At 37.0% G+C, this 22,254-nt stretch overlaps 1 protein-coding gene across 1 annotated transcript in view; it reads left to right on the top strand.

Moving 5' to 3' along the window:
• The first annotated feature begins 444 nt into the window (after window positions 1-444).
• Window positions 445-22,254, top strand: part of spryd3 (SPRY domain containing 3) — a 46,072-nt gene continuing 24,262 nt past the window's right edge. Inside the window, exons 1-6 of the mRNA XM_084098745.1 lie at window positions 445-583; window positions 1,809-1,945; window positions 7,063-7,138; window positions 10,968-11,092; window positions 11,356-11,491; window positions 15,328-15,516. Of these exons, the coding sequence (XP_083954871.1) occupies window positions 1,818-1,945; window positions 7,063-7,138; window positions 10,968-11,092; window positions 11,356-11,491; window positions 15,328-15,516 (654 nt within the window). The 5' untranslated portion in view covers window positions 445-583; window positions 1,809-1,817. The remainder of the gene's footprint in view (window positions 584-1,808; window positions 1,946-7,062; window positions 7,139-10,967; window positions 11,093-11,355; window positions 11,492-15,327; window positions 15,517-22,254) is intronic.

Genomic DNA, 22,254 nt, shown 5'->3' with positions numbered 1-22,254 from the left:
ATAATGACACTACTCCAGGATGGATGTCTCTCTGATGTTTATATAAGTAAAATAATCAAATAAATTCAACTCAAATCAGTGTTTTCTGTCTATTTATTTTGTTAATTAGCTGTGAAATTATGTACAGTCTGGTTTTAATTTAACAAATGTGATTGTGGCAGTGTTTAAGGGATGATGTATTTTAAACCCTGATTATTTGGGATAATGAACATCTGACTGTATATTTTACCTTAAATATTGCCTCAATCACAGTCTTTTAAATAAAAAATAGCATGATTCTGTGATGATACCGTACTGTGTATGTGAGTTCTGCTGTGCTCATTCCTCGGCATTTCTTGAAGCCCAGCGTAAAAAAAACAGTCCGACACGCTGCGAAGTTTCTCATTGGCTAAGCGCCTGTCAATCAACTCTGTGACGCATTTCATTGGTGCGCTGCGTTCATTCCTCCACTGACGCCATCCAGGAAGAATCGCTCTCACTTCTGCGAAGTTTGTCAGGTAGCTTAGCTAATGGAGTCGATAGCTAAAAGTAAACACAAGTGGCCTTAGAATGTTATAACGTCTTACCTACTGATGTACATAAGGTACGTATGTGACGTCATCATATTTAGATACATTACTCTTTATAGACTGTGGGCATGTAGCGGTTATTGTATTTTATTTCGAGAAGGCCTCAAAGTAGCTAATAATTTGTTAGCTATGCAAGGTGATTAGCAGTGATTGAAACTATCCTGCTACAGCTAGTGTGAGCGATTGCATCTCTTGTTTAGTAATTATTTCGTTTCTGAATTTTCTTTAAACATACAAATATAATTTTAATAGTATGCGGTTATAATAGAAGTTATATAATACTTTATTTCATAATTTATGTAGTCAGTCTTTACATGTTTAAATACTTTGTATTTGGTATTTCTCATGTCTAACTTGACTGTAAACTGATTATGAAAAACTAATAATATCTGTGATCTGTTGTTAAATGACACGACAATTAACGACAATCTAGAATTTTCCTGTCTTGTCCTGGATGCATGAATGACAGCTGACACGTTAAATGATCTATTGAGGCCTTTGAGACTCTTAGATAACTCCTCATAGAAGGAATTTATTGCATGCTCATAAAGCTCAAATATGAAAATGAGGCCCTACAATAAAAAATGTTTGTGTGTGACTGATGTAACAGTTGACTCGTTAGTTGATAAAGTATTTTGTTCCTTAGTGATGTGGCCATTTTTTTAAACCATTGCATTCTCCAGAGTAGGCATTCCCAATTTTTTTTTTTTTTTTTTTTTTTGTCAGTTCAGGGGTGCAAAAGTTCCTAGAGGGCCACCGTACTGTAGAGTTTAGCTATGTTGGAAATTATATGACTATAATTAAAGTGAACCTAATGTACATTGTGTTCCCAAATGCACGTTTAGGCTAACTCGCAACACATACAGGGATTGAGCTTGTGAGAACCAGCATGATAGCGATTTCACTTATTTTCTGATTAACTGTGCAACCCTATTTGTTCACTTTAATTTTTATATTCGATTGAATTAGTTTAATATTTTTATATTTAATAACCTCCTGTGTTTTCCTCACAAACCCAAGAACCTTGCTCTAAAGGTTAAAAAACTAAAAATGAAAACAACCATGTTGGAGGGGTTGAAAAAGGAGTACAAGTCATAAAAAATGTGCACAGGCATTAACACAATTTGTGAACAGCAAGTCCATTATTACTTATTCTTCTCATGTCTTGAATGAATTGCATATCTCAGATCCTCAATCTAAAACCTTTAAACCTTACGCCATCTGTTCTCTGCTCCATAGCCCTCTGAGATGGATGACATCAATTTACACTACAGATTTCTGAACTGGCGCCGCAGGATCAGAGAAATCAGGGAAGTCCGCGCTGTTCGTTATCAAGAGCGATCCAAACGAATGTTGAAGAATGGAGACACGCTAAGGTAGGTTTGCCCAGCGCTTGACCCTTTCCCTGTTCTTTTTTCCACTTTGTTTTTTAAATCAGCTCCCGGCCTGGAATTCATGTGTTGACCCCCCTAGTTTGTATGGAAAAATTCTGCACTGCTTTTCATTTATCCTTATTTATTTGTATATTTTGAATTGCACAACCATCCACCCACATCGATATCAGTGAGCTGGGCTTGCGAGCGCAAAGCACTGGGAGTGCGTGTATTTGAGCCATAAGTCTGTATTAAAGACGTAATCAGCCTTGACCTCACTTATTGAAACAATTATAATTTCTGAGAAAGTCAGTGGCTACTTGTTTTTATTTGATCAGAAAAAAAGATGAAAAGCAAACTCGATCCATCGGAAAAATAAATAGTTCTCCCACATGTGATGTTGTAATTCCTTTTTTTATATTGGAAGTCTCCAGCCTCTTCAGAATTAATTCGTATCACTATGTTTGTCCAGTTTGAGGAATTAAACAGTGCAAAACATGTGTTCATTGACTTTAAACGAACAGTTCACCCAAAAATATTATGGGGTTTGTTAGCCTAGATTTTTAAAACATTTTCTTTTAAAAAGAATTCTCTTAAGCTCAACAAGGCTGCATTTCTTTGATCAGAAATACAGTAAAAGAAGCAATATTGTGAAATATTATTACAATTTAAAATAACTGTTTGATATTAAAATGAAAAATGTAATTTTTCTAGTAATTCATTTTTTGCATCATTACTCTAGTCTCACATGATCCTTCAGAAATCATTCTAATATGATGATTTGCTGCTCAAGAAACATTCTTTATTATTATCAATGTTCAGTGATCAGTGATCAATTATGCTGCATAATATTTTTTTTTAAACCATGATAGACGTTTTTTTTTAGGATTTCTTGATCAATAAAAATTTCAAAAGAACAGCATGTAATTGAAATATAATGATATTTTGTGTGACCACCTGGTTATTGCTCTGTTGCAGGACGTATATGTGATTTTGCGAGAGAAAATGTGGGACACGCATGAGAGAGATACATTTGCTAATATTATACTATGTAAATATTTATTTACATTATTTGGATACCCTATTTGCCATTACATTGGATGATAACATGTTTGCGAGATGATCAGATTCTTATTTCACAATACGAGTCATTTTAAATATTTGTGAAATTTCACAATAATCAATACTTCAGTAAAAGGTCCTCAAAAATCATACATAATACATAAGACAAGTAAACAGTTAGCAATATAATAAGAACAAAAAAACTAATTACAAACAAAACAGACAAATAAATACAACAGAATGAAAATACAAATTAAATAAAGTGTTTTAAGTTTTACAGGAAGATACTAACAGTGGTATTCAAATAAGTAATAGCCTACAACAAAAATGTAATAATCATATGTAAAATAACACTGCATAGTCTCACTGTACAAATATACTGTAGATTAATCCTTATTAAAGCTACTTAAAGGGCACATATTATGCCCCTTTTCACAAGATGTAAAATAAGTATCTGATGTCCCCAGTGTGTGTATGTGAAGTTTTAGTTCAAAATACCCAACAGATCATTTTTTACAGCATGTTTAAATTGTCACTTTTTGGGGATCAGAAAAACATGCCGTTTTTGTGTGTATCCCTTTAAATGCAAATGAGCTGTTGCTGCCGGCCCAGAGGGCGGAGCCTCACAAGCTCACACTCCGTCAGGACAATCTCATCAATAATATCAAAACACAAACTCTCAGTAGCGTTTAGGGACGCTCCGATCCGATATTTGTATCGGATATCGGCTCCGATATGGAATAAAATTGTAGATCGAGTATCAGTGACAATGGGCCGGATCCGTAGGGGCATCAAATTACCGCGAGAGCGATTCGAAAGCTTACAAAGCAGTCGGCTCTCTAAACGCTCTCGCGGTATTTCTATGCTGTTCGCAAGTGTGTGACATCACGCGCTAGCAACATGCGGCAGGTAAACAGTTTCCAATTCAAACAAGCTAACGTGTGAGTTGTGAGAGAATGAGGCGTGTGCGAGATCCGTGTTTCTGTCAGCAGCGGCTGCTCTTAAAGGGACAGCAGCCAATAATGCTGTCTGTCAGTAAAGTTAATCAAAGAACAAAGGGAACAGAGAAAATCACTCACTGCTCTTGACTAAAGAACTTTTGTAACTTTAATAAGGAGTAACCTATATATAATTTAAAATGTATGCAGTGCAAACTGCTTGATAACTTTATTTAATTTCTGTATATTTCCTACCTGTTAGACAAATATTTAAAATATACTGTCTTTCTTTCTACATTCATTTGGAGATTAATTGTGAAATTATCACATTATATAATATATTAAAAACATAAGGTTTTTTAATGGTGATTTATCACAGAAAAAAATGTGTGATTAATCTAGTTAATTTTTGCAATCGATAAAAATAAATAAAAAAGAAACATGAATAAGTCTTATCCATGTTTCTTTTTTCTTTTTATTGAATATCATGTATTTATTTATGTTAATATCTGCGCAATTAATGTGTATTTAGCCTGCCTCTGCCATCCAGCACACCCCATAAAGTTAAGAAAGTAATGTTTAAGTCAAGCCTGCCTGATGCCTTTCACAAAAGAATGATCCCAGTCTCTTCCACACAGTGAGGCATACTGTTTATTAGGTAATTCAGCACTGTTTTTATTTTAGTATCGGATCGGTATCGGCCGATACTGAATCCCAGATATCGGAGGCAAAAAATGCTGATCGGAGCATCCCTAGTAGCAGTGTTCATTTCAACCCAGAGTCGGACAATAGTGCCTACAGTGTCCGAGAAAATGCGCTGTATGGAGGTAGACAGGTATAGTTTAGTTTAATTACGGTTATAACGTATTTGTCATCTGCTTTTATCCACTATTAATACAAGCCTGCTGTAGCGGACCCCGTCCGAATGATGGCCAAAAATATACTGATGAGTTTAATGAAGTTTATTGTGCATCACACAAGATGAAGCGTTAGTTTTACTCCAGAAAATCACTGTAAGAGCTGAATAAACACAGTATAAGAAGTGCGCATCAAAGTCTTATCCATAAACTTTAAAATTAGGCTGCTTATTAGGCTTTTTACTCAACTGTGTACATTCACTTAAGACAAAATGTACGATTTTAGGCGCGTACCCGAAGCCCGTTTGATGATCCGCGTTCGACTCCGACTCGGAGCACGCACACAGAAAGCCGCCTGGGGAACAGTGTCTCTTTTGCGGCTTAATGCGCTTTTAATAACACTGTTTAATATTAAACGTCCTGCAGTTTAGCAACAGTAGACTGAATTTTACAACACTCACTTATTTGGCTGATTTGAATGTTAAGTTTGGCCTTTAAGGGAGAAAATGTGGAAATGCGGCAGTGGAACAATAATTGTTTTACCTTGATTATCTTGTTTTCATAATCATTGGAAGCCAAAATCAAAAATCAGTTATGATTAATCACACAGCCCTACAGTGTAATTTACTCTCCAGGACCTATTCAGTCTGCTAAATATAATTAAGTGTAATAGTATAATAGTATAATAGTAACAGGCTAGTTGGTAAAAATCACATTTTATACTAAAATAAATATCTACAAGTAGCGACAGGTTTATTTTATCATTAAATGCATTTTACTGGATTCAGTGCATCCTGAACTTATATTCTTTGTTGAATCTGGCAGGTTTGATCAGGATGTTCTTATCCAGTATGTGTCTAGATGAAGTCGTGGCTGGTGTAGCTGTATTTAACAACTTTTGATGAGGTCCAAACTGATTTCTTTGCTCCGTCCACGCAGTCGTCATCGGTGGAAAAATCCCTTTCTATGATTGCGTTGGTTGGTTATTTTAAACAGCAGTCTAATTTTTTATTATCACATTTCTTATTGTGGTATTGTAACAATACAGACATAATTGAAATGCTTACATTATCCCACTGCTTACGTCTTGCCAAGCTCCCAAGAGGTCAGGTGACAGGGACAGGTGGTCACCTTAATATTATTTAGATTTAAATTAAAGGGTAACTCTCGCCAAAATGCAACCTAGGGCAAACTTTCGTTTAAAAGCCTAATTAGAATGGAAACGGCACTTTTAAGATTGACCGTATTTTCGTTTTCGGTCAAATTGCCTTTTGAATGGGAGTGCTTGGGGCACTTCTATGATAGCATCAAAAATCGCTATTTTTAAAACATTAAGAAAGCTCGGCACAACATGAAACTGCTCAAAGTATCACCAGGGGCTCTGCACATGAACTCGAGCATTGAGAACATTGTTTGTGTACACAGAGTTTACTAAAAAGAAAGATTTTAAACAACTCACTGTAGCTGTGTCCGCCGGCATTTTGACAGTCAAAAATAGTCGATCTCCGAATGCGAATGAACTGACTCTGAATTTTAGTATTGTTTCTTATATGAGGATCCTTTTTCAAATACAAGGTCATTCATTATTGATTTTTCACTAACGACAAAACAACAAATTATCCGTGAATTTATATGGAACTAAGCTTTAGGAGCTTTCCATCTTTACTCTCCTCCCTGTTACGTTGCATTCGGAGATCCACTATTTTTGACTGACAAAATGCTGGCAGACGGAAACAACAACAGCTACAGTGAGTTGTTCAAAATCTTTCTTTTTAGAAAACTGTGTACACAAACAATGTTCTCAATGCTGGAGTTCATGTGTAGAGCCCCTGGTGATGCTTCGAGCACAGTTTCATGTTGTGTCGAGCCATCTTAGTGTTTTAAAAATAGCAATTTTTGATGCTATCATAGTCGTGCCCCATCACTCCCATTCAAAAGGCAATTTGACCGAAAACGAAAATACGGTCAAACTTAAAAGTGCCGTTTCCATTCTAATTATGCTTTTAAACGAAAGTTTGCCTCGGGTAGATTAACAAAAAGACCCTAGGTTGCATTTTGGCGAGAGTTACCCTTTAAGATGTGGAAGAGGTTATAACAGTCTCCAAAAGAAGCTCTCAGCCATATCAGTGTGAAACATGTAGAAACACAACTGAACCTGATTTCAGCAGCTAGTCCACTAATCACTGGCCATTTTAATAACGTACCTATAGCAACAGTGCTCTGGTTATTAAAGATTAAGCTTTTTATTACTTCCCTGCTGTAGTTACCAAGGGAACTCTGATGAAGTTGGCTGCTACGTGGCTCCACGCCCCTTATCAAAAGGAAACTGTTACTTCGAGGTAAGAAGCACACCTATGTTGTCGGGTTGCTAAAAACATTAGAATCATTTCAACATCCTTTCTGTTGCCTTTGTTAAGCAAAACAGTAACCTACGTGCTAATAACTTTTTTTGTAACTGTATGCTCGGAGATGTCAAGTTATTAAACCAGTGTTTTCAATTTCATTATGATTTTGTAGATGTTTATGCTGTAGTCAGTTCTATAATTTTTTATGTTTGTTTTTAATTTTCCAAATGTTTGTCTTGCATCTGGTCTTTGATTATCTGCCTTTTTCCACATGCCATTTTTCATAGAATTTCTGCAAAGAAAATAAGCTTTCTAAAGTGAATGCTGTTTGGAAATCTTAAAAATGAAGATCTAATATGACACATTGACACTTTTATGTATTTTTGTCTCTTAATTTATGTTACTGTCTATTGTAGATGACTTCAGACAGGATTAGTTTTCTAAATGACATTTGAGTTTTTACATTGGATGATTTAATTATCTGATTTGGACAGGATTTATAAGGTGGGAGTGAAGCAAGGTTGTGTGCGCTTGAATGAGTTAAAAATCACTTACAAATTCATAGTTGTCAACAACAAATTTCAAGAGCTCCTAGTAATTTAGACAGCTCACAGACTAGTCTGTTTTTAAAATGTTTAATGTTTCCTGTGTCCCTCCATGTCAAAATAGACACTGCCCTTTGAGTTGATGTACTCCGATATTACTGCTGCCTCTCAAGCAACTTTGCTATAAAATACAGTTTGAAAAAGAAGCTCCCAGGTGATTTAGTACCGGAAAACTTGCAGGGATTGGGCTATAAATTAGTCTTTGGGAGAGGGCAAGCGTGATTTAATTTATGGAGCTCAGTAGAAGCCGTCTGGTTGTGTATCTGAGGAGGGAGACAGCTCTGATGGGTTTTCTGCTGCTGGCAGATTGAGCTGGTGTGATGAACTTCCTCTCTGGGGGATTGGAGCAGGAAAGTAACACCCTGTACGTTACCCTGATGAGTCCTTCATACAGCCAGTGTTTTTTGTGTCATAGTTTGAATTTTGTAAATATTTTGTCATGTCATATTGGTTCATTTTTGTCCTTTTTAGGCCATTTAAAATGCATAAAATTCTAATTGCTGAAAATAATAAATTACTATGTATTAATTTAAACTTGTACTAAACATACTTTTATCAGCATAAATGTATGCAGTATTAGCTACTTTTTAATTTTCTGTGTTTTAGAGACCATTTAGGATATCGTATTATATTCATCATGCAATGTTGTGGGAGTGACTCCACAACGAGAGGTGTGCATTTAGACTATTTAATAATGTAATATTTAAAGTGTTAGTTCACCCAAAAATGAAAATTTTGTCATAATTTTCTCACGCCCTTTTCGTTCCATCCAAACCTTTAAGACTTTTGTTCATCTTCGGAACACAAATGAAGATAATTTTAATGAAATTGAGAGATTTCTGTCTCTCCATTGACAGCTACGCAACTACCACTTTGATGCTTCAAAAAGTTCATAAAGGGATCCATAAATGAATTGAGTGGTTTAGTCAAAATTTTCGGAAGAGACTTGATCACTTTATACACTGAACAGATTTAATTTAGGCTTTTATTCACATTTTAACATTGATCATTGAACATAAACAGAAGCTCAACCGAGCCTGCTTGACACGCAAGAACAAACCTCATTGGTTCTTAAGGAAGCTCAAATATGATGCGTAACACATGAGATCAAACCTCACTGGTTCTTGCACGTCAAGCTAACATGCTTGAGCCTCTGTTTACCACAACTGATGTGTGTTGATGAATGTTTATATGTGAATAAAAGCCTAAATTCAATCTGTTCATCATATAAAGCGATCGAGTCTCTTCAGAAAATTTGGACTAAATCGTGCATTTTGAACTTTCTGAAGTGTCTAAGTGGTAGTTGCGTAGACTGTCAATGGAGGGACAGAAATCTCTCAGATTTCTTCAAAAAGTTCTTCATTTGTGTTCCGAAGATGAGCGAAAGTCTTGCGGGTTTGGAACAACACAAGGATGAGTAATTAATGACAGAATTTTCATTTTTGCGTGAACTAACCCATTTAGTCGAATTAATTTTGTTTCACTTTAAAGTAAAATTAATTTTGTCACAATGCTTTTTTTGCCTTTTCTTCATTATCAAAGATAATCAAAGAGCTTGTTTTCATTAGTTAAATACAGTCCATCCATGACTGGTTGGTTTTGAAAATTTTTGCATAAAGTATTTTTGCACATCCTCCTTGTTGTCTCCTACATCTAGGAGTGTTTAGTTTGGTTCTGCCCAGCTTTGAAGGAATTGAGACTGTAACATTTATTCTAATTTAATAATAACTTTGGCTTGTAAAAAGGGTATTTCTTAAAGCAGATGTCTCAAACTAAACTGTATTGCAATCTTATTGACCAAAAGCGTCACTCCATGCGTGAGTGTGCACCCTGGGAATATCTGCAGCCAGTGGAAATGAATGTGACATCTGCAGCAGTGAGCTATGAGTAATCAATAAAGAACTCGCTCTTGCTTTATACGCTCTACATCACCTGATTGTGACGCAGAATCATTCAGATTTGCAAAGTCTGGGAACTTTTTTCTTCTTCTTTTCCGTAAAGGTCATCTGCCAGTCGGGATATGCGTCAGCGTCGTCCTCATGTTTCCTTATTACTCTTTCACAGGGGTTTCATTTTAGCCCCTGTGGGCAGGGAAGCCAACGCTCCATCACAATTGGACTGTGTTGCTGCACCTTCACCGCCTATTTCAACATTGAAGTGCCATACAGTGATTAACCCCTGCTCTGTTTTCTCAGTGTGCTCACATGTGCATGTGCAAATCAGTTTTGTCCTTAGTCAAGTGGAAATATCTCTATTAGTGCAATTGATTATTTTGCCTGGAGCTTCGACGTGGAATTTTGTAGCCACAAGGTTCATGGCACGGTTCTTTGTTGAAGTTGCGGTAATATAATTGAGTGCCCTTAAATTAATCATTGTGCAGCTTTGAATTTACAGCAGAAAAGGCTTGGAACCAGCAGCAAGCATTCGAATATAGGCTTATCAGGATTTACGGTAGCATTATAAAGCTTGGAAAGCAAATCCTCGAAAGAAACGACAAAAAGATGAGGAAACTTGGACTTAAACCTCTTGGAAGTGGTGGGGTTGCTTTCTAAGTCCGTTTGTGGTTTTGGATGAGTGTGCAGAGTTAAGTTTAGTTTGTGGTGCAATAGCTGGATTAATTTGTCTATGCTTGCCCCTTCCAAGGGTACGGCTACAACAGTTGAGTCATGTGTGGCAGGAGTAATCCATCTTTTTTACATGATAGTCCCTCAAAATCAACAAATCCAATTCCATGTTGAATTTTCAATAAAACTAATCGCTTGGTCTGTCTGAAAACTTGATTAATGAGCATGAGAAAATTAACAAATGGGCTTTGCCAGTTATTACTACATTTCATAGCTGTATGTTGGAAATTTACTAGCGTTGAGGAGGTTGCAGAGGAGAGGGTGTGGAAGTTGTTCGGAGATGCTTTGCATACAAGGGAGAGATAAGTAGTAGCCGAGACGTTAAAATTCTTAATAACAGGTTACCTGACATTTCCATCCTGTGACTCAGCCGAACGCTCCTTGTTAACTCTTGATTCCTACAGCGTCTGTTATTTTGTAATCAGTGCTGCTCATGACGCACATAACCGTTGGCATTTGCTTAGAAGTCCCTGAAAGACATCTTTTGCCCTTTAGTCATTTAAAAATAAACTGTCATAAAAAACAGAATTGCTCAGCTGTACTGCACATATACTGAAGCTCATGTGTTTTTAATGGTTTTTATGATATTTCAAGGTGACCATTATGGATACTGGAGTGAGAGGGACAATTGCTGTCGGGCTGGTTCCTCAATATTACAAACTTGACCATCAGCCCGGCTGGCTTCCGCACTCAATTGCTTACCATGCTGATGATGGGAAGTAAGTTCACATTAAGAGTTGGTACTTATTTTTTATTTATTTATAAAATGCCTACTTTTGCTGTTGTGTTTTTAAATATATATTTATTGCAATATATTGCAATATTTATAATTTAATGCGTTTGTCTTTAACCAAAATGCATTAGTTTGTAAACTTTGTTTTGTTGGTTACCTTGTGGGATTTTTTTATTAAAGATCACTTCCTCTTTCCATGAACCTTTCCAGTTATAAACTCATAAATTACTGTATCTCTCCTTTTCACAGGCTGTACAACGGCAACCCTGTCGGTCAGCAATTCGGTCCTAAATGTAACCGAGGGGACCGCATCGGTTGCGGAATCCATGCAGACACTTTTGATGCCGGACTCATCACTGTGTTCTTCACAAAGAATGGCAAGGAGGTGAGTCTCCATGCCTTGGTACTGAAGTCACAGAACAGTAATGTTGTCAAAAAATATAGATTTTTCGATACATATCGATCCTTAAATATCTGGTTCCATTTCCAGCAGTATCGATACACCGATACCAGTTGTGCATTCTCACTCTTTTCTTTACAGAGTTAACTCTCTATTGCACATAATTTTACTAATTCCTGCAGGTTTCCCGAACACACACAAAGCCGCCTTTCAAAACGTGTAACATATTAAATACTTTTTCCCGGCTTATTGCACTTAAATGGTCAAATACACACAAAATTATGTAAAATGCCCATCTTTGCAAGTATTTATGTAAACACAATCAGTTATCTTAAGTGAATGTAAACAAATGCAAACAAAGAAAACATGTATAACAGTACATTCAGTCTTAAAGTGACAGAAGCCTAATAATACTGCTGCAGTTTGTCTCATTAATGTTAAAGGCACAATATGTATTTTTTTTGCTTTAAAAATATAAAAAATCACTATATCTATGTTATATATTTTTTAAAGTTGTGTATTTACATTATCCCGACAGTTCCAATTAACTTCTAAATCCAGAGAAATTAATATTTTAATTCGAAGACACGGACCGTGTCTTTATTTCCGTTATGTCGCAGTCAGTGGCGTCATATCCGCGTTGTCCCTGGTTTCCGCTCGTGCTGCCATGGTAACCAGAGCTATGAACCAGAGCCCTCTGATAGTAACCAAGACGACAGACGTGGACCACTGTAGTTCGCAATGTCTATCTGTACGCTGTTGTTGTTTCGTTCAAACATTATGGACCATGGCAAGCAGACTTTGGATAAAAAAGGAGAACTAAAACGAGAATCAATATCAGCGCGGTGTTTTCGAGATGCCGAGAGCTCCCATAGACAGTATATAAACGAGAGCTCCACGTCCGAGACTTCGACCGCTCCTACATGTACTTTATTAAACAGGTGAGCACATTTACATAAAACTAATCAATGTTATATAGTTCAACAATGATAAAATGTCAGAATATGATCTGTATGTTATTCTAATGTTGATCTAGCTTAACGTTACTGCTAACGTTAGTCTCATACAGACAAACTAACACATAAGTTACATTTCAACACATTCAAATGCAGTTTAGTGTGATAGTGTAATGTTAGACCAAGTGAAACAGCGCTGCGTTACCTCACAAGTTTAATTTATCTAATAAACTGACCTGTGAGTAGTAATTCTGCGTGTAGTTCGGTAGAATGAAATGTCCATATTCCTTTTATATCCGCGGGACTCGCGTCGCGTGTGGAGCTGATAGCTGTCTCTTAGCAATCCCGAACTGCTTCATATCATAGTCATGACAAAAACATCGATGTATTCAGTCATCCATAAACATTATTAGATCGGTCGGCTTGACGTTGACGACGATCCATAATTCTTAGCAAATGTTGCGTCATCAAACTACGCCTTTGTTATTGTAAATAGGTTAGCGACCCCTAGTGGAGAAAAAATCCCATACTGTACGTTTAATCAAACAACAAAAGAAAAAGAAAGGATTCATCTGGATTCATCACAGGAATAAATCGCATCTGGTAATATTTTAGAAAACAGTTATTCTAAATTCACAATATTATTGTTTTTACTGTATTTTTGATCAAATAAATACATTAAGATTCATACTGACATATCACCGTGTGATATATGTCTAGGCTATATATCATAAACTATTATAATGTCAAGTTGAATAAATGCATTTACAGTGTTAAACACAGTTAATTTAAGTACAATTGTAAACTTTAACAGCACTATGTAAATATAATTAGACACCGTATATTTACGCATTCTTTCACAAATTACATAACATCTACATCAAACTATGAATTCTATGTACCATTGTGTGTAATGGTTTTGTTTATTACTCCATTATAGTGGTTACAAGAATCTGTAGAGCTAAAGTCTTTGAACACACAATAGTCTAGTCTTCTAATTGAGGGTTGTTTTCTGATGACTGGTTTTCCTGCAGGCCTGATAGAAGGACCAGGAGTGATACAGACATCATTTCAATGAGCAGTCTTTATTCTCAGTTATAATGTGCTGTAAAATAGTGGTTAGCTTTATGGAATGCTTTAACCTGTTAAGCTGCAATCCCACTTTTGAAAAATCCCAAGAAATGACATACCCAAACTGAAACAGATACAGTTCATGAACCCTTTGTACTAAAAGCACAAGTATGATCTCATTTGAAAGCTGACACCTGGCAGTTTATTGTAAATGTAGAATTAATTATTGTCATAATGACAAAAATTGTTATAAATAGCTTCAAAGTTTTGTAAAGTTATTAGAAATTATTTTTTATGAAACATCCTCATGAAAAAAAAATTGAAGTTGGCACTGGAGCAATCTAGAAATGCACTACAGCTAATGCCACATGTCTAAACATTTTATGTTTAAAATCTTAAGATAATAAGTCCAAAACTCTGTATTTAGTGAAATGTTTTTCAAGACCATGTCATGTGACTTTATTTTGATTTGACGCTAAAATGCTACTGATGTTTATTGTCATCTTCTAACCATCTATCCAGTATATTGTCTTTATTGTTTTGTGGTGCAAACGAGCCCCATTCAGTCTCAGTCTCCCCCTGCACACATTCACACCTCTCCAGCCCGGTTATGGCTCTAAATATGCATTTCTTTTGTCTGCATTATAGTTACTAACGACTGGCTATTCACAGGCTATTCATAGGGTTTCAGTCACTAATTTCTTTTCTTAAAGTTCACCCTTACATTTTAAACTGTATCAAATGCATTTCTTGAATAAAGAAACATTTCAGTAAGCATTCAAAAAATAATAAAAATATAACTTCTAGGTGGCAGGTGCACCTAGGGCTAGCTAGCATGTTAGCTTAGCACACCATCAATACACGACAATTTATGAGATTAAAACCATGTTTGTGCTTATAAACTTACTTTATAAAGCAAATCGAGTATTTTAAATAATTTTTTGTGATCTAATTTGGCTTCAGATAAAAAATCAGACAGAAAATATACTATTGGATAGTGTTCTGCACAACGATTCTATATAGATTAGCATTACATTATAAATATAATCTATTATTATGGAAATACCTGGCATGGATTGAAAAACACAGGTAACTCAAATATCATAGCAAACATGTTTATTGTCTTCAAAACTGCATGTTACAGCCATAGTTACAGCGCGATCTCGTTAGCTTTGTGTGTGTTCGAGGCTTCCTGGATTGTCACATGATTATGGCACTTCTTCATGTTCTAATACTGTGCACAGGGCGGCGAGGGCGCCCTCAGGCTATTGGTATGAATTGAAAACAGTATCAGAGTTATGCAAACGCTCATAATGATTACATCGACGCATTTGGGTATAAATTCAATAAATATTATTCCTGTCTATAGAAATCTGATGTAAACCTATGAGAATATATCAATATTTCTCCAAATCTGCACATTTTTGAGCTAAAGCCCTGAGGCACGTTGTTTTGTGTATCGCTGTCATGACGACGGCACGGGAGTTTTTTTATGAATGAAAGCGGCTGACGCGCATAATTCATATCAAAGGTATCGACTAATTTTTTTATTTCATAACTCCTGACACAAATTAAGAAATAACTGTCGCTATAAGTTTCTCAGAATACAATAGTGGTCAAATTCTGAAACTTGAGTCTTATATCTTTTTAATGATGTATAGTTTGTCAAGGTATAACATTAAATCTGATAGTAACTTTGAACTATATATAAATAAAACCGCTTCAGTGCGTCCGCGCTCTGGCAACGGTTAACAGGTTAACAGAGCTCTCTTTATGTGTATGTGTGAATGGAAGGTGGGGTCAGTGGTGGTGCCGGTGGCTCCAGATGGGCTTTTCCCTGCCATTGGCATGCACTCCCTCGGCGAAGAGGTACGGTTGGACCTGCAGGCGGAATGGGGTTCAGAGGAGGAGGACAGCGTCATGATGGTGGACAGCCATGAGGATGAATGGGCACGCCTGTATGATGTCAGAGTCAGCGGCACGGTGAGTGTGGGGGTGGGTGGGTGGGGGGTTTCTATCTGGTTTTCTATCGAAAACCAGACCAAATGTGTAGCCAATTAGTTTCAGAATCATTTTTTAATCTACAGGCCCTTGGAAAGTGTGACGGGTTGAGTGCAAGCATGGTGAAAGACTCTAAAGTAAACCATATTTTACACTGGGTTAATGGGAAGTCATATATGTTAGGAATTAGTGGTGCTTGCTAAGGCAAGAATCACGATCGCTGTTGCCATATGTAGGGTTAGGGATTGTAACAGGCCTCAAATCTCAAGTACTGAACCTTGAACAATGAGGACTGCCCGATGGCCCGGGGTCAGCGTGAAAGACACTCGGGCCAGTTGACGGAACAGTCACTTGCCCGATCGGGCCAGTGCTGCATCTTGACGGAAGTTTATAATTTGCACATTTTTAAGCCTTGCCAATTTAAATATTCAAGTGCATGTAGATGCGAAAGTACCTTGGTCTCTCAGTTTGGTACTCGCGCGCTGTATGATAAGTGTGTGCGCAGCAACATGCATCCAAAGTGTGCACCCAGAACGCTGTGTGACGCACCTCACAGAATACTCTTTCAACATTCAACGTTAACATGTGAGATAGGATGCATGTGTGACGTTATATTGGGTCCGCACAGCTCTTAAAGTGACAGCAGCCTATATTCCTGCAGCTGTCTGTTTTTATACGTTAATCAAACAAAGACAGAAAAAAATCGCTCACTGCTCTTGACTGAATAACTGTAATTAGGGTTAATCTATATTTATACAGTGAAGAAGACTATGCAGTGATATTTTACATTTGTTTACCATTTCTGTACCTGAAAATCTCGTTTAGACCTACATGAAAAACCTGTAAAGAACTGTTTATTTAAAGGGATGGTTCGGAGTAAAATCAGCCTAGGGTCCTTTGCACCATGATCTCGAGCCAAACAATTTAATTTGTGTATGTTTGTTCTGTTGTATTTATTCGTGCTATTGCTCGTAATTTGATTTAATTGTTCTTATTTTATTTCTGACGGCATGTTTAAAATTTAAATGAGTTTGGCTAGTAGTTTTTTGTGTCATAACCTTATTTATTGAGGTTACATGGATCAAAAACAACTAAAACAATTAACAACTAGGCCTATTTTATTTTATTTAAATTTTTTATTTATAACTTTTTTTTGTGGTGGCGCCAGGCCAGTTGAAAAAATCCCTCGCGTTGAGCCCTGATTGATGTGGAACTAATCCTTCAACATTTGTGTGGACATGAATGATGACGTTTTGCGGCTAGTTTCTAAGCAGTTGAATGTACAGTTTCTGCCTGGTGTATGATGAAACTGGCTCATTGATTTGCAATGAAAGAGGAACATGAGCTATATCTAGAGACTTTTTGGTGGCATGTTTTGCACAGAGAAGTACCAGCCACATTTGCAATACCATGTTACTGCACTATATCCACAGTTGCTAATAAAATGTCCCAAAATAGCTTATTTCTTAGCGCCAATTACATGGCGTTGCACTCCACCACATATTTACATGGCAGTGAAGTCAACCAGAGCACCATGACCTGTTTTCCTGGTAAGAGAGGATGATGGCCATTGCCGTAGAGTTCAGATTACCACCCACATTTGCTTTTACCTGGAAAATCAATGCTATTTTTGTTCAGATTCTTCTTAAAATTTTGGGGTCAGTAATTTTTTACACCCGGTTTCACAGACAAGGCTTAAGCATAGTCCCAGTCTAAAATGCACATTTGAGCTGTTTTGTTTTGTGTTAAGATGCACACCAGTAATGTTTTTTTCTAAGGCATGTTTATTAAAGCTACTTAAATGCCCTATTTAAGCTAAAGCCTAATCCTGGCTTAATCAAAGCCCTGTCTGTGAAACCGGGCCTTAATGTTTTTAAAGTCTCTTACGCTCACCAAAGCTGAATTTATTCGATAAATGTTATGAAATGTTGTTACAAATAACTGTTCTATTTTAATGTATTTCAATGTATTTTAAAAAATGTATTTTCAGCAGTCATTACCCCACTCTTCAGTGTCACGTGATCCTTTAGAAAATTTCTTATCAATTTTAGACAGAGCTGCTTAATATTTTTGTGGAAACCATGAAAATAGAAATCTTTTAAAACATTATAAATGTCTTCACTCTCACTTTTGATTAATTTTAATGTATTTTTCTTTGTTAAACAAAAGTATACATTTCTTTAAAAAAAAAATCGTACTGACTCCAGACTTTTGAATGATAGTGTTATTGCGATAAATAAGGTCTGTGTTCTCAGCACTCAAGCCTTTTAGTGTTACTTTGATGTAATCCTGGCTTGAAGTATTTTGAGTCATCATACCTCACAGGTTTGCCCCAATAAATTCTGACATGAATGATGTGAATCCAAAAACCACACATTACTTTACTTCCTGTCAGCCATTTACTAAGTTGACATTATCATTCTTAGAAAAAAACACCTGGAGGAACACAGTGATAGAAGAGTCTGCCGAACTCAAGCGTGTGTGCTGTTGTGACTGAGTGGAGGGAATTGCTTGCTGGAGGCAACGTTTTTTCACCCATAATTCCTCAGAGTAGTGTTTAGATAAAGTTAAAAGGAACAAGCAGTCTTGTGTTTGGGTTGGTTATGGAGTAAAAACCTCCCAATAGAGTGAGACTCTGGATCCAAGAGACCAAAAAGTGCAGGGTACAGATGTTCTTCTAGGAAAGGATTGTGCGCCCATCATGCTCACCTTCCCATCTGATGCCCTGGACCTTCTGAGGCATATTAATGCTATACTGAGGTCATGAAAGCATACAGCATAAAGTGCCGCACTGTCGTTATGCTTTACTGGGCTGATGGCACGAACCGGGCAGCGCAGGCCAGAACTGGCACTAGACCAGCTTGTAAAAACTCAATAAGAGGACTTACGGGGTGCCAAGGAATCTTTTTGCCTGTTTAAAATGTGGTTGAAGGTTTTCTCAGCTGTGTGCCTTCTCTGTGAGTCCTGTTGGCTTGGCGAGAAGGTGTCCCGAGACTTATAGACTCTGCTGATAAGGGCATGTTTTGACAAGATGGAACCAAGTCCTAATGCCCCATGGTTTAGTTTCCACATTAGTCAGCATCAAGTAAGTTTCTTTGAGATTGGCGATCTCCCTACAAGATAGATTTTGTGCAGAGCACTCCTCGCCATCAGCAGTATGCTAATAGTAAAGTGTAGGTTTGATGGCTGAGGTTCATCAGGCAGCTTTTGACGATACTCATCTCCTAGTCTTAAGGCACGATCTAATGTAAACCAAAACTTAAAGTGTTCTTTAGCAATCTGTCACAAGAGTCCATTTTGTGGTCTGTCTCTGACGGATCCAACATACTGTCTGCGTTTTTCAGAACTCCTCCAGTCATTCCTTCCATATATGGAGCAGTTCTTGTCTTTCGGTGATAGTTTCTAGTAGGAGCACATTCTCATTCTGTGGTAAAATGAATTAGAAATGTCTGTCTTTCAGTAAGCCTTTTGGAAAAACAAGTATATCAGTATAGTACAACATCAGTATCTTTGTTAAACCATCTTTGTTTATTTATCAAACAACGCCAGCTGAGTTTTACAAACTTTTGCGTGATGTCACCATAGAACTATGCAGTAAATTTATTACAGGGACAAACCTTAAATGACCTGGGTAAAGGTAAAGGAGAAATTCACCCAATGATGGAAGCTCTGTCATCATTTAATCTCTTTGGAATACAAAGTCAGACATTAGCACATTTGCTCATTTATACTTGGTGTGTCATCCTGGGATTGACGTCAATGGCACCAAACCCTATTGGTCCTATTGGTGATTGTGACATGGTAAGAATGAACATGCAAAACTGGAAATTAGCATTTTAGGACATCACCTTAAATAAAAGAAAATCATACAGCTTTGGAATTACACGGGTGAGTAAATGATGACAGAGTTTTCATTTATTGGGGAATCATCCCTTTGCTCTTGCGGAAGTGCCGGCAGATCTGATTACAGTAGCACTAATTTGCTCTGTTCTTCTACTGTTCACGTTTACATTCATTACAATCACAGGGCCACCCCTGTTTAGATGAGAAAATATCGCATTCTGACACGCTGCTAACCGCCGTCATCGTGTTCACAAACACTCCTTGATTTCTTTTATTTTTTTTACTGTCTATGGTTTGTCATTCGTCTTCATGCATGTGATAACATGGAAATATTTTGATGTGCGAAATAGTGTGATTCACAGTTATAATCGATTGTGCGAGATGTCTCTTACAACAGCTCATCATGGCATTTCCTTCTTCTGAGTGCCCACATAGCTACAATAAACTTTATAACCTGTAGTTGATGAAAATGTAATGTAATGCAATGCACTTACTGCCTCAGATGCGGCCGTTCTAATGACGGACTGGTCAAAAACCTTGTAACTTAACTTTTGGTAAAATGTTAGTAATATGATGACACATGCAAATGTCTGACCATATATAAAGCCACAATATCCAAGTAGCATTTTTGGATATATATACAAAGACAATATATAAAAGGTGTTCCTAGAACTAAAATCGTTCCCAGTTCCTGCACAGAACACGCCAAAAAGCATGATATTTTCGCGATTAGTTCTAGGAACTATGAAAAGGTTCCTCCGGTGCGAAAGCCCCTTTTGTGAGCATAAGAGACTTCTTTCAAAAACATTATTATTTTTTCTTTGCACAATCTGGGATATCACACAGATCAGTGCTGTCCAGATGAGATTATTGGTTTCGGTGGAAGATCCCTTTCACAGATGAATTGTGGGAAACTGAAGATTTGCTGACTCCTTCACTTCTCTTTCCAGTTAGCCTGTGTAAAGCCACTAATTAGCCCATTTCCATCTCATTTAAGTGGTCTTTCTGGGTTATTCTGGAAATTCTGGGTTAAATTTAGCATTAGTTTTACTGGATCTGGCAACTTTTAAACAGTACTATGTCTGCCGCCGTTTCTGGTTACAATTAATGCATGAAAACAATCACATCATCAGAAAGAGATAATTACAATCAAATGATATGGAAAATGGTGGATTAGTATGATTTACTCAGACCCATAAATCTTTAGATTAGCCCTGATATGTGTAGCCAACATCTACAGCATGCAATCTCGCATTGAGCAAAATTGAGCAATGAATTGTCACACATAGGTCAGCCCTGCCTTTGTATGTGTCTTCGTGTTATGAGGAGGCGTTTGGCTGGCGCCGCTGTGTACGTGCGGTTCTATGCGAACGCATGGCAGAGATCAGTTTAGCTGTTACTACAGCAGAGCCTCTGCCCACCGACTAATCTCCCTACGGCTCTGTGGCCGCCAGACAGCAACCTGGACTACTGCTCACTTACCCGGCATACACATCCACACCAATGCTAGCTTACACGTACTCACTTCCAAGGCCTTACACACTGTTTTATACTCATGCATTGCACATACACTGACTCACACGCACGCTTATGAGCTGGTTGGGAGTGATAACGTCTGAGAATGCTGGCTTCAGAGCAAAGATTTATGGTCATAGCCTCTTTGGCCCTTTGTCTTTTTTTAAAAAACACTTCAGCTCAGAGTGTTTGTGGTTTCATCAGGCCTGGCAATGTTGCTGAGTGTCTGAAACTGAAGGGGTGACTCAAAGGGTTCAGCCCATTACTGTACGTTCCCCCCGTCCCAGTCAGAGAAATGAATTAATCTTAATGTTGTACACAAGAATGAATGACAGTCCTCAAGCCTTCTGGCGCTGTAGATGTGACTGTAGCCTGGTTAATTCTGGTTAGGCTTTTGGAGCCACACTCTTACAATTAAGTCTGGACGGGAATACATTATTCATTATCGTTATGGCCGCATTAACTGTATTACTGTAACACTAACCACTGTCAGACGTGTTTCATAGTTTCATCTTGAATAAGCTACGAGGGAAATCTGTTTCTGTTCTGCTCTTTTCTTTTTTACACATCCCTACAGGGCAGTTGGATACAGTTTTATGTATTTCCATTCGGTTTTGAGTTCATCTGATGAACCTTTAGTGTCCATTTCAATGGACGGCCTTTTTGGTTAGCCTGAGTTCATCTGTTTCCCACAACAGGACGCTTTCAAATGAACTCAGTGTGTGAGAACACTGGAACATCACTTCAACCCTTGAACGGAACTTGAAAGTGTGAGAAAAAAGGAAATAATGACTTATCTGTAGCAGGGAGAGGCTGTTAACCTGCTTTAACATGTAATTTCCGTAGGGTTTGCATCCTTTTTGATAAAAAAAATAAGATAAGTTGACCCGAAGTTCTCAGCACCATTCTGTTGTGAAATCGCATGAAAATTGCAAAAATAAATTCCAGACCTAACAGTGATCCTCACTGCGGCAGATCTTTGGGAAAGGAAGTAATTGTGACTACTTACTTTATGGGTGGATTTGTTTCTAACTTCTATTAACTTTACAAAAAGTTCTGATTCTTATAGCCAACATGAACTAACAATGACAAATATATTTTTTACAGCATGCAATTAATCTTTGAAATGTTATTTAATTAAAAAAGTTGTTCATTATTCATTTATGTTAGTTCATAGTACATTAACTGATGTTAACAGATGCAACTTTTGATTTTCAAAATGTATTGGTAACTTTTGAAATTGATATTAAATAAAAATTAATAAATGGTGCCTAAGCACTGTTCGTTGTTATTTCATGTCAACTAATAGAATCTTAGAATGGGTTACCAACTAAAATGTCATCAAGTTTAATCATTGATGAC

Source organism: Abramis brama (genome assembly GCF_963993115.1).
Source record: "Abramis brama genome assembly, chromosome: 22".
Taxonomy (NCBI): Eukaryota; Metazoa; Chordata; class Actinopteri; order Cypriniformes; family Leuciscidae; genus Abramis; species Abramis brama.
The sequence above is the reverse complement of the archived record's forward strand: the minus strand, read 5'-3'. Positions and strand labels throughout refer to the sequence as shown.